This window comes from Carettochelys insculpta, chromosome 1 (assembly GCF_033958435.1).
Source record: "Carettochelys insculpta isolate YL-2023 chromosome 1, ASM3395843v1, whole genome shotgun sequence".
Taxonomy (NCBI): Eukaryota; Metazoa; Chordata; order Testudines; family Carettochelyidae; genus Carettochelys; species Carettochelys insculpta.
Genome location: NC_134137.1, coordinates 364648363 through 364660560, shown reverse-complemented (window position 1 = coordinate 364660560; position 12198 = coordinate 364648363). Strand labels below are relative to the sequence as shown.

General features: G+C 41.6%; 1 protein-coding gene across 3 annotated transcripts in view; it reads left to right on the top strand.

Annotated features, from left to right (window-relative positions):
* Window positions 1-11630, top strand: part of ELAPOR2 (endosome-lysosome associated apoptosis and autophagy regulator family member 2) — a 222002-nt gene extending 210372 nt beyond the window's left edge. For all 3 annotated transcript variants that reach the window (XM_075017528.1, XM_075017509.1, XM_075017519.1), the window contains exons 20-22: window positions 241-419; window positions 1114-1279; window positions 8226-11630. In XM_075017528.1, the coding sequence (XP_074873629.1) occupies window positions 241-419; window positions 1114-1279; window positions 8226-8285 (405 nt within the window). In that variant the 3' untranslated portion in view covers window positions 8286-11630. The remainder of the gene's footprint in view (window positions 1-240; window positions 420-1113; window positions 1280-8225) is intronic.
* Window positions 11631-12198: the final 568 nt, after the last annotated feature.

Here is a 12198-nt window from a genome sequence, read left to right as displayed (position 1 = left end):
CTGGTGTTTACAGCCAATATATGTCCCTAGTGTAAGGAGAAAAAGTGCATAACATAGTGGAGAATATGGCTCTGATGTGTCCAAGAATATTTTTTAAGTAAATAACCTATTCTTTGTAATTTCCCTACCACAAAAACACATTGCTGGCTTATCCTCAAAGTGTCCACAAATATTCTGTACATTCACATCACTTTTCTGTATTCTCTCTTATTTGTTTTTTGTTTGTCTGTTTTTTTAAAGGAAACCTTATATGTTTGGAATGAGCCAAAGCAATGCATTAAAGGGATCCCCTTGCCTGAGAAAAGAGTCAGCACCTGTGAAACCATGGACTTCTGGTTAAAAGTAGGAGCAGGTGTTGGTGCATTCACAGGTGTTCTGCTCATAGCCTTAACCTGCTACTTCTGGAAGAAGAATCAGAAGTAAGTATTGTGCTTTGGAGGTGACATACAAAAATAAATCAAAAGCCTGATCCAGAGCTCATTGAAGTCATTGGACAGAGTCCCAGGAATTCCACTGGGCTTTGAGTCAAACCCTAACACAGTATTGGAAATGCCATACCTGATCAGACCAGTGGTCCACCCAATACAATTTCTTGTCTTCAATGGAGACCATAATAGATGCTGCAGAGGAAGTTTCAAGAAACTCATGAGAAATTTCCTCCTAACCCCTGACAGAGGTTGGCTTAAGGCTTAAAGCAATAGAGATTTGTGAAATCATAGATTTCAAAATCAACATGGACCATCATGACCATGTAGTCTAACCTCATGCATAATATAGGCCACAGAGTTCTACCCAGTAATTCCTGAATCAGGCTCACAGATTCGGCTTGATTTTGGGTACATCTTTCAGACAAAGTCTCTTTTTTTTAAAAAAAAAGAAAGTCTTTTATGTAAAGACTTTGCAGGACAGAGTTTGTTCTGTTCTAATCAGGAAAACTTGAAATGGATGAATTATACTTTCTTATTTTTGGTTCCTAAAATATAATTTCTGATTCTCAATAAACACTTAACAAGTAACCCCACAGAATAGCTGCAGATACTATTCTGACCACCTCACTGACACAGCTAGAATATGGGGTATTAAGAGGATAACTGTCCAAGTTTTTACCTTTAGGTTGGAGTATAAATATTCCAAATTAGTGATGACAGCTAATTCGAAGGAGTGTGAACTTCCAGCTGCTGACAGCTGTGCTATAATGGAAGGAGAGGATAATGAAGAGGAAATAGTATATTCAAATAAACAGTCATTGCTGGGAAAGCTCAAGGCCTTGGCAACAAAGGTGAGCACTAATATTATTTTTATTGACACTGATTTAGTACTATTAGTTTAATGCAGGTAATTAGTTTATTTTATCATTTAATTGTGCTATGGCTGTGGTCATGTTATTTCATATGTAATCAATGTTTGATGAATAGATAGAAGTAGGAGAGGATTATTGAAATCTGCATGTATTTAGGAGTGACAAGTGTGTATTAGCTATACCAGTAAGGTAAGACAGGATTGCAAGGCTTACAGGCTAAGGGCTGAAAGATTTCAACTTAGCCAAACTAGCCCTCAGTCTTAGAGATTTGGCACGGGTGAGTGACCTAGGAATGACTCTGTGCCAGTAGGGTTACAAGATTCCTGGAAAAAATGTGCCAACAGGTGATATTTTAGAAAGAAAGATCTCAATGTGTCCATCTAGACCGTGTTTCTTAAACTATATTTTGTGGGACACTGGTGTTCTGTGAACAACTTGCATGTGTGCCCCAAGCATTGGGAAAAACAATTCAAAGTTCTACAATATGACTGTATTTTCTCTTAATAAAACCAGATACAATGTTACCTCTTCATTGCTATGATACCCAATACAATTATTTTCATTTTGTTTTTGCTATGTGTTCCTGGTGCTTTTTTTGAAGAAAATTTTTGTAGGTGTTCCGCAAAACATTATTGTTTGGTTTTCCATAGTCTCAAAAAGTTTAAGAAACACTGAGCTAGATCACAAAGCACCTGACTGCAGCTCACCATGGAAACATGTTTCCATAAATGCTTATGAGTAGAAGGGGAACTAAGAGAACAACCTATGAAAAGCAGGACAAAATGGAAGCGATGTGGAAGTAGTGATAAGGAAAAGAAAGTTGGAAAGTGTTAAGAAAGTGTTAAGTGTGGTGAGAAGAAGCAGACAAAAGGGGTTGCTTGGTATGGGTTAGGTAAGAAGACCTAAAGGACGACCTCATCGGGAGAACCCCAGCAAGAACCACTCCTCTATCAATGAGCACCCCTTGAAACATGGTTGCACAGGGCCTTGTGCGTGAGTCAATGTGGGGGAGGGGTGTTATTCCCTCCCCCTTTCCCACCCCAGATGGCCCTGTTTATCTTCAAGTGTTCTGTACACCCCTGGAGGTCCACAGACCATATTCGGGGAACTTTGGACTTCCAGTTGTACGTGATCATCTGCTAATGCTTGGTATAACATTTACTGCCCTGAGAAATTCCAGCCATTTCAAGAGTGAGCACCGTAGTAACCTATAGTGTTTGCAGGACCAAGCCGCAAAAACAGACACCGAAGATGAGGGAGGGTGGATAGATTCTCAGGGTGTGACCTTGCAAGTATTTCAGTCCTAATCTAAAGCCCCAAAAAGCATCCGCTGCGTAAAAGGGGATCAGGCCCTGAGCGCTGAGTACAACTGGTTGAAACTGTTCATCTAAAACTCTTGTATTGCTGGAAAATGGCTTTTTTTTTAACTGAAAAGTTTCATGAAAAGCTTTTTTGTTTTCATGATTGTCCAGGTTTCATCAAACTCCCAGTTTTCAGACTGATGGGGTGTTTTACCTTTCTTGTTTCTGGTTATCCTTTTTGCCCCTGAAGGAGACAGAATGAGAAATGTGCAGGAGTTTGTCTTCCTGAACCCTTTTATATTTTTCTCCGTTGTAATTTTTTTCCCGTCTGAGTTGTTCCCATATCTACAACTTTGGGAAAATTAGAAGGGCCAGATTAAGAAGTGTGGAAGGGACCCCACATTAGGCCATAAGTCATTTTACTGTAGTGAAAGGCAAGGACTACAAAAGGACTACAGCATGCTGAAAATTCAAAATGTCAAAAATGTGATTTTTTTAAAAAAAAAAAAAAAGGTAAAATAGTCCTCCTCCTTCTGGCTCCACTCCCCTAAAGGTTTTTTCCCCCCATTTTGAACCCTGAAAAAAAGAAAATTATGCCGAAGTGTGGATTTTGTGAAAATGATCAGCTCTATTCTGCTGATTGTAGTGAAAATGTTCAGCCACCTCTGTTGCTGAATATAGGGTTTGCTAACTATAGTTCTGATGGGTTTAAATGCTCGGTTCATAAAATTCCCAGGCCTGGGCCTGTAATGGTTAGAAGACAGGAAGATTTGCGGGAAGAATTAGGTTTCATAAGTTTAACATAAGCTTAGTCTACTACGGCAGTGGCCAGTAGGAATGCAAAGATTGCTACACTTGTGTTTATCATCTTTTCATACTCACCAGAGTGCCCCCCCTTTGCTCTAAATAAATGTCCTCCCCTGCCCCACAGCCAGGCTCCCCATGACCCCTCCCCTAGAGCCAGGCACTCCCAGTCCCTCCCCCCGAATAAATGGCCTGCCACAGAGTCAGGCTCTCCTCCCTTTCCCCGCACCTGTTCTAATTTAATGATGGTGACTCACCAGAGCCGACACTAGGGCTGCCACCCTGAGGCTGCTACTGCTGCCGCCACCATATACTTCTCTCACCAAGCAGCGGGCCACGTGCATGGAGTGGACAGGTCGTGCTCCCCACATGCAGCTCTCAGGAGAAGCCTCATTTAGAGGCTCCAAGGGCCACATGTGGCTCCAGTACCTTATTTGCAGTGTCCTGTTCACTACACGTGGCAAGTAGCAAATGTATTGGACACCGCAGCTCTACTATACCATCATATATATTATTATGGCGGTGTCAGTCCGTCACTCTGTCTGGGCAAGTTTCTATCAGGTTCTCCCCACCCCTCACTGTGCACCGCCACAGCCCCTTCCCTGGCCAATACGGGGCCCAGCTCAGCTCCCTACAGGCATCACCCCTGCACTGTGCCAGCCCCAGCTCCTCCCACTACTAGCATGGGGCCGAGCCCAGCCCCCTGATGGAGCCTCCCCCACACCATGCTATAGATTTCAGAGAGTTTGTGTGTCTGTCTGCCCCCCAACCAGGGAACATTCACCTCTCCCCTGCTGTGCCTACTTCAGCTGCAGCAGTCATGGACACCTGTGAACTGTTTTCAGACTATCTTAACTCAAATTCCTATGTTCATTTTAATAGGCTTCCCTGTACACTGTTACCTTTTCAAATAAGCCTGTCAGATATCTCTGACTTCTTTTTTTCATTTGCTGGATAATCAGAGGTGCCAAACTCAGGCTCCAGGACCTCATTAGCTTACTCAAGTCTGTGCCCTATATCCCTGCAGATATCTGGGATTTATTATGTACTGCCTCAAAACACATGTGAGAGGCATCATACTTCATTAATGCAGAAGAGGAGTTCAGCTTCTTTTTTAAAAAAAGAGAAGAGTAAAATGAAAAGTACGGGGGTCAGAGACAGTGTAAAGGTGTATCAACTGAGAGGAAAAAATGAGAAACATTAAAAATAAGAGGTGACCGTAAGTGGTGACTTTTCAGTGTTCCAAAACGTTGCGTGAAGTTAATTGAGAACTTTAAATAGACAAGACATGCAGAGCTGGGCCCTGAATGTAAAAAAAGGAAAAATATTTATTTGCAGCATTGTCATAAAAACACAGAATGGAGGAATTGGGGTGCTGATTCAGGCTGGGCCACACAGAAATGTGCAGGAGACGTGGAGTGGGTCTCATCGTAAGAGTGAGAGATTGGTTTGAAACCCCAGAGCACTAGTTTATTTTCTCTCCTTGCAAAATATTTTCAGCATTAACTAGCACAGCTGTAGATGTTCTTGCCTTCTGTATAAACATCCACTCCCTTTTAAAACAAGGTATGTGCCATAGAGCACCATGACAAGTTTGGTATTGGTATTTGCACTATGAAGGCTTACTTTAATCAATGTGTTGGGACACAAAGCTTCCATAGCTGTGGGGATTCTCATCCTTTACCCAGCAATAACCTCAGAACCACCAAACTTTTTTTCTTCTGTCCAGTATCCTGGAATTCTTGGCCTCAGCAGCCTCCTCTGGCAGTGAGAGCCACAGTCTAATTTCTTTCAGTGTGAAAATACCAGTGTTGAGTTGTGCCATCTGTTTAGATTAATGATTCATTTCACTCCAGCTAAAATCATCTACAGTGTTGTCTGTGAAATATTCTGCATGAGACTCGGTTTAGAATCATAGAATCACAGAAGAGTAGGACTGGAAGGGACCTCGAGAGGCCATCGAGTCCAGCCCCCTGCCCTCATGGCAGGACCAAGCATTTTCTAGACCATCCCTGAAAGCCATCTATCTAACCTCTTCTTAAATAGCTCCAGTGATGGAGATTCTACCACCTCCCTTGGCAATTCGTTCCAGTGTTTGATCACCCTGACAGTTAGGAACTTTTTCCTAATGTCCAACCTGAACCTCCCCTGCTGCAATTTCAGTCCATTGCCTCTTGTTCTATCCTCAGAGGCAAGGAAGAACAAGTTCCCTCCCTCTGCCTTATGATACCCTTTTAAATACCTGAAAACTGCTATCATGTCCCCCCTCAATCTTCTCTTTTCCAAACTAAACAAGCCCAGTTCTTTCAGCCTTTCTTTATAGGTCATGTTCTCTAGACCTTTGATCATTCTCGTTGCTCTCCTCTGGACCCTCTCCAATTTCTCCACATCCTTCCTGAACTGCGGTGCCCAGAACTGGACACACTACTCCAGCTGAGGCCTAACCAGCGCAGAGTAGAGCGGGAGAATGACTTCTCGTGTCTTGTTCACGACACACCTGTTAATGCATCCCAGAATCATGTTTGCCTTTTTCGCAACAGCATCACACTGTTGACTCATATTTAGCTTGTGGTCCACTATAACCCCCCGATCCCTTTTCGCTGTACTCATTCCTAGGCAGTCCTTTCCCATTCTGTATGTGTGACACTGATTGTTCCTTCCTAAGTGGAGCACTTTGCATTTGTCCTTATTAAACTTCATCCTGTTTACCTCAGCCCATTTCTCCAGTTTATCCAGATCCTTTTGAATTATGACCCAAACCTCCAAAGAAGTTGCAACCCCTCCCAGCTTGGTATCATCTGCAAACTTAATAAATGTACTTTCTATGTCAATATCTAAATAGCTAATGAAGATATTGAACAGAACCAGTCCTAAAACAGACCCCTGCGGAACCCCACTAGTTACACTTTTCCAGCCGGATTGAAAACCATTAATAACTACTCTCTGGGTATGGCTATCCAGCCAGTTGTTCACCCACCTTATAGTAGCCCCATCTAAGTTGTATTTGCATAGTTTATTGATAAGTATATTATGTGAGACCGTGTCAAATGCTTTACTGAAGTCTAGGTATACCACATCCACCGCTTCTCCCTTTGGGTTTGGGTGTATCCACAGTGTTCTGGAGAGGTAAATTTTCAGGCAGGCTAGCAAACAGCAATTGTATTTCAGGAAGAACTTTGAGGTTTCAAAATATGTTTTCATTCTGATGTGGAACATTTTGCTAACCGAGGAGAGTGACATGTCACAGAGGTGCCTGGCAGTTAGGCCATTCTCTCGGAATGTGGGAAACCCAACTTTGAACACTTCCTTTGCAAGAGGGACTTCAACTCGTGTTTTCCACATTTCAGTTGAGCATCCTAATCACTCAGCTGAAATTTCAGTGTCTCTCTTTGGCCCAGTGCATGTTTAAGTATTTATACGATGTGGAACAGCTCCAGCAGGAGTAATTGAGCTGGAAACATTCTGCAGACTGGTGGGCTATGTGCCCTCACCCAGATTGGGAGCAGAGTTTTACAACTGGGATTCCCACAGCCCAGCTGAGTGCCTTTTGTCATGTGTTTTTTCATGACAAATTTCCCAAAGTCAGTGGTTCCTCATGGTTCAGAAAGAAAATAACTTTTGAAATCTCAGAAGTTTTCACTGGACTAGAAAAGCATTTCCCACCCAGCTCAGGGTAAATCCCCAATTCAACAAAACATAGAATATGTGAGTAGTCCCCTTTCACACCCGATCCTCCAAACGCTTGCGAGCTTCACTTCACGATTGTGAGTAGTTCCAATAAAATGAAAATGACCACTCACAATAGTAAGTTAAATGCATGTGTTAAGTGTTTGGAGAATTGGTAAGTTAGGGCAAGTTGTACATGTATGGAGCTATGCCCACACAGTTCTGCCGATGCAGTTGCCCTGCCTGTCAGCATAATAAAACCAACTCCACAAACAGCAGAATTAGTCTTGGGAACATAATACTGGACACGAGTGCTTGTAGGGGTGTAAACTTGTGGTGCTCAGGGGTGGCTTATTCACACCTCTGAGTGACATAAGTTATTGTTAACAAAAACTGTAGTTCAGGAAATAGCTCTAATGAAGGGGGTGATTCACATGCCGAAAAGTCAACACAAGTTAAGTGCCCTGCTGAGCCAAGGCCTCAACAGGCTGGTCAGTCCTGCCGAAGGAGTCAGTGTAAGAGTTGAGATTAGATTTCAGGAGTTTCTCATTCTTCTTTCTCAAACTGGTCTCACTCCTAAATGTTTTGTGTTTTCTACACTTATGCGTAATAAATTCTTTGTTATTCTATCATAAACTTCATAACCTTGACTTTTCTGTTTACTGCTGTGCAAAATATGCCACTTGCACATGTGTCTAAACCTATCATTATACTTTCTAGAAAGGACACACAAAAAATTCATAGCCTGTCTGCCTCAAATGGAATTTTGAAGTTTTTGCAATTTTTATCTTTTAAGGAGTAGGGATGTTACAGTTAGTTTAGAATTAAAGGCCACATTCTACTCTCAAGTATCAGAGAGATAGCTGAGTTAGTCTGTATCTTCAAAAACAACAAGAAGTCCTGTGGCACTGTATAGACTAACAGACACTTTGGAGCATAAGCTTTCATGGGCAAAGACCCACTTTGTCAGATGCATGTTTGCTTTCACTCACTGTGACACAATCTAAAAAAGTCTTCAACATGAAATGCACTTGAGTTGCTGATCCCAGAAATTTTTGTCCCTGCCTTTTTATACTGAGTGAAGAGATGTTAGTATACTTCAGAGTGAATTTGAGAAACCATGATTGATGGGAATTTGTCTCTTTTCATTGTAGGAAAAACAAGATCATTTTGAATCTGTTCAGCTGAAATCTTCAAGATCACAAAATATATGAGGATTAAATACTACCTTCAAAGAAACAAACCTGATTTCTATTTTTACAGGACCACATTTTAAACATATTGCTGCCAACAGTGGAGTAAATACTGAGGCATTTAACTAAAAAGAGGGTGGAAATCAAAACGAGAGATTGGGTTGCCTTATCTTTCTGTCAAGTACCTTGCCAAAAACAAGAGCAGATGGCTTGGATTCCAAATTAGGAATGAAGCTTAACTCAGGAAGAGATATAACTACTGCAACTGACATGAGTTTTACATTCACCTGTGCATTACTCAGCAAGTCATGACATATAGGTACTTTTCAGTTCATAATCACCTTGTCCATACATATCCTAAGAACTGATTTTTCTGAAAGATTCACAACTCTTTCTTCAAAGGCTCCATACTATCCTTTTTGTTGCAGTGCTTCAAGTCTCTCTTAAAATCAAAATGGTGAATGGTACTTGAAACAGATCCATGGATGAGTTTTGATCCTTGGAGAAGATAGGGCTTTGGGGGATCATGGCTGGATGCCCTGCAACAGCTTTCATAGTGGCAGGGCTGATTTTGCACTCCTGTGTTGAACCCATTTAGGTGCCAAAGTGACCTTGTGGGTTGGTTCTAGCCTGACATTCCTGAATCTCATGCTATATCTCTCCCTACAGCTAAGGATGTGATTCCCAGTAGACATCCTTGCATCTGCTGTCATCAGCCTCACACACAAAGAATAGTGATGTATCCAGGGTAGCACAAGCCGTAGTAGCTGTGCTGAGCACGTATCCACAGGGTTCAGGTGGATTTGTACTCAGGGTGGCTAGCCCATGCCACCTCTTGGCACCGTCCCTGGTGCTGTGGCTGCACTGGTGTAGTGTGCTGTCTTGACAAGACTTAGAGCAAGTCGCATTGAGTCATACCCCCAGCTCCAATCACAGACCAGCCCCAAAAGCATGTTCTGTCACTGCTAGGGATGAGAGAGCAGGTCCCTCCGTTGAGAAGCAGCAGCAGGCTCAGAAATCTTTTTACAGGCTCTAGACACTAGAGGGGAGCAGCGAACCGTACTGTGAATTAGGTTTCTCACTTTCCTGGGGAAGCTAGTCCTTGGCATGGGAGGTTGACAGCAGTTCGGTCCCCTGTACAATCATTTATGTCGCAGACAGTGTGCTCTGTAATTTTTTTGATCCATGTGCAGAATAAAATGAGTTATATGCACAATATGAGGCATAGCACCACCAGTAGAACCACATGCTGCCAGCTGTGGGCTCTCTGCTAATCAGCTGGGTGGCATTTGAATCTCTCCTGGGTGGCTGCCCGAGTGCACATTTTATAGGGAACAGTGGTCACAACCCCCTGGGATGATCATCTGTAAGGATTGCATCCAGGACCCTCTTGAGGTAGAGGGGACCCGCAAGCTTCTATTGTCTGAGCTAACTCAGCCATTTTGCAGTTGGGGAGCAATATCAGAGTCTTTGGCCTGTCTGTGGTCCGGTCATTAAGAAGGGACAAGGAGTCCCCTGAAGGTACTAATGTTGGTTACACGGTAATGTATCTTAGCATACACATGAGTCCTGCTGTGGGGGCAAGTAATTGTACATTTAAATGAAGGCAAAAAAGGTGCTTTGAATTTTGAAGGCAGGCCTGAAGTCCTTTTTCAGTGCCTAAACATTTCTGATGTTAAAAATCTGTGATCTTCGTAACTGCCAGTCTACGAAAAACTTATTTTCTGAAATTCCAGTGCAATCTGAACTCAAGATAGTTTGCTTAAATGTGGGTATAAAATCATTGGCGGAAATGATGAAGGCAAGAGTTGTGGAAGGCTAGGGAGAAATGAGGATACAATATTGTCCTTCAAATCAGACTTATATGTTTGTCACTAGAAATGTCTGAATTCTGAAAGGCGTGCAAAACCTTGGAAAAGACATGCAAAGATGGTGGTTTTACTACACAGACCATGTAGATTTGACTCAGTTGCGTCAGCCAGTCTGAGAAAAGTCCAGTTCTAAATTAAATTAAATCTAAGATGAAAATTGAATATTTGATTACACTATCAGATGTGGAAGAAGATTTGCGATGAAGATGTGGAGATTAGTGCTTTTTTCTTGTTCAGACAAATTTATTTTAATTATTTTATATGTCCAGTTACAGTGGCTGGAATCTGTTCTTCTAATTGGAGTTTCTTTGGGATTACATCAGGCGCTGTGTACATTTTTCGTTGTTGTTCTTGAAATAGCGTTTCACTTCCCAGAAAGAAGGGATTTTTGTGATGTATGGAACCATTTTTTGATGATGTTGAATGTATATTAAATACAAGTTTCTTTTTTTGTATATTTTGTACTGTTGTTGCACATTTCTTATCTTACGTAGTATTTGTTGTTATCCTATTGTTTACATGTGGTCAACGATGGTGACGTGCTTCCTTAACAAATGATGATAGGGGAATTTCAGTTGTTTGCTGATCTTTTATGAACAGGATTTTTTGGACATCATTGAATTTTATTCAGATAATGTTCTGTCACATCAGAGATTTTCATCTGATCAGCATTTGTACAGGGAAGTGAAAATCTATTCGAAACTGAGTTCGAAATCCAGGGTTGAACTGCAGCCTACACGGAACTTAGCAGCATTCTTCCGTGATGACTGGAGGCCTGGAGCTTCCCACATTGCACAGAATTACATTTCTTACCACTGTTTTCATCATTTGCTCTTACCTGCCCCCATTTCCCTTGAGATATAATTGGGATTCATTCCCAGCAACTCATATCCCTGACATCTTAAAATGCCTTAAATTTTAAGTCTTTCAGTTTTATTAATACAAATGAGGGGTTTTGTTCCTGTTATTTCCCCCTCACCCAATGAGTTTTTCAAATTAAATATAAAATAACATTTTTATCAGCTCCTCCTGACTTTGGTATATGACGCTTCTTATGTGGAGTTCCAAATGATCTGCCATGTTCTTAGAAGAAATTCTTCCAAACACCCTGAAGGTACACCTGACTGAGCACTACGAGAAGCAGAAACCAACTAACCCTCTAGAACTGTTTTAAATACAGCTTGAAGAATGGTAATGGAATTTTCCAGTCATAAACAAGTTTGTTCTGATACCTTTTAGCTGAGTTTTTGCTGTTTCTGTTTTTTCTTTCCTGGAAACCAGACAAAAAGGCTGTTTTCATATTTCCATAAAAGGCACAGTTTTGAAGTCTTGAAACACTTCAGTAAGTGAACTGTTGCCTGTGACATCTAGTATTCTGCCAAAATGTACTCTCAGCAACCATCCCATCATCAAAGTTATGTATGAATCTGTTATTTAAGGTCACAAACCAATGCAAAGCGCTCTGTTTTGTGTTCAGTTGATTAAACAGGATACACTTTTCTCACTGGTTTGCCTGCTTTTCTTTTAATTCTGGATCCAAGCAACTGAATCTTTTCAGGGATTAAACACATTTAAGCAGCTTCACTGTATGAATTATTGGTAAAGACAGTAGGGATGTGACTGGATCTGCTCTGATGCTGGTTTTCTGGAATAATAAAAATATGCAGGGCATTATATTTGTTACACATACTGGGCCCCATTCAAACCCGGTGAAAATTGGGGTAGCACCACTGAACTCAATGGAACATCTCTGTTTTACACCAGTAGGGAATCTGGCCCTGAAGTTCAAATCAGAATTTGACCTCCCCACCTTGGTTCTGGCTACTTTTGTTAGTGTTTGCAGTGTGTTATATATGGTTGATTTGGGGTCCAAGTCTGGAAAAAGATTCTCTCTCAAGGCCATAACCAGAAACCACTGAATAGTTTTAGGCAGCTGTTAGACCTTCTAATAAAAGTAAGGGGTCCTGTTATTTATTGTTTAAAAGAAGACTCTGCGAGTGGGGGCTTGTCAAAGTGGGCATGGGAATTCTTGATTTCCCTGTCCAAAAGGAGCTGGTGATAAC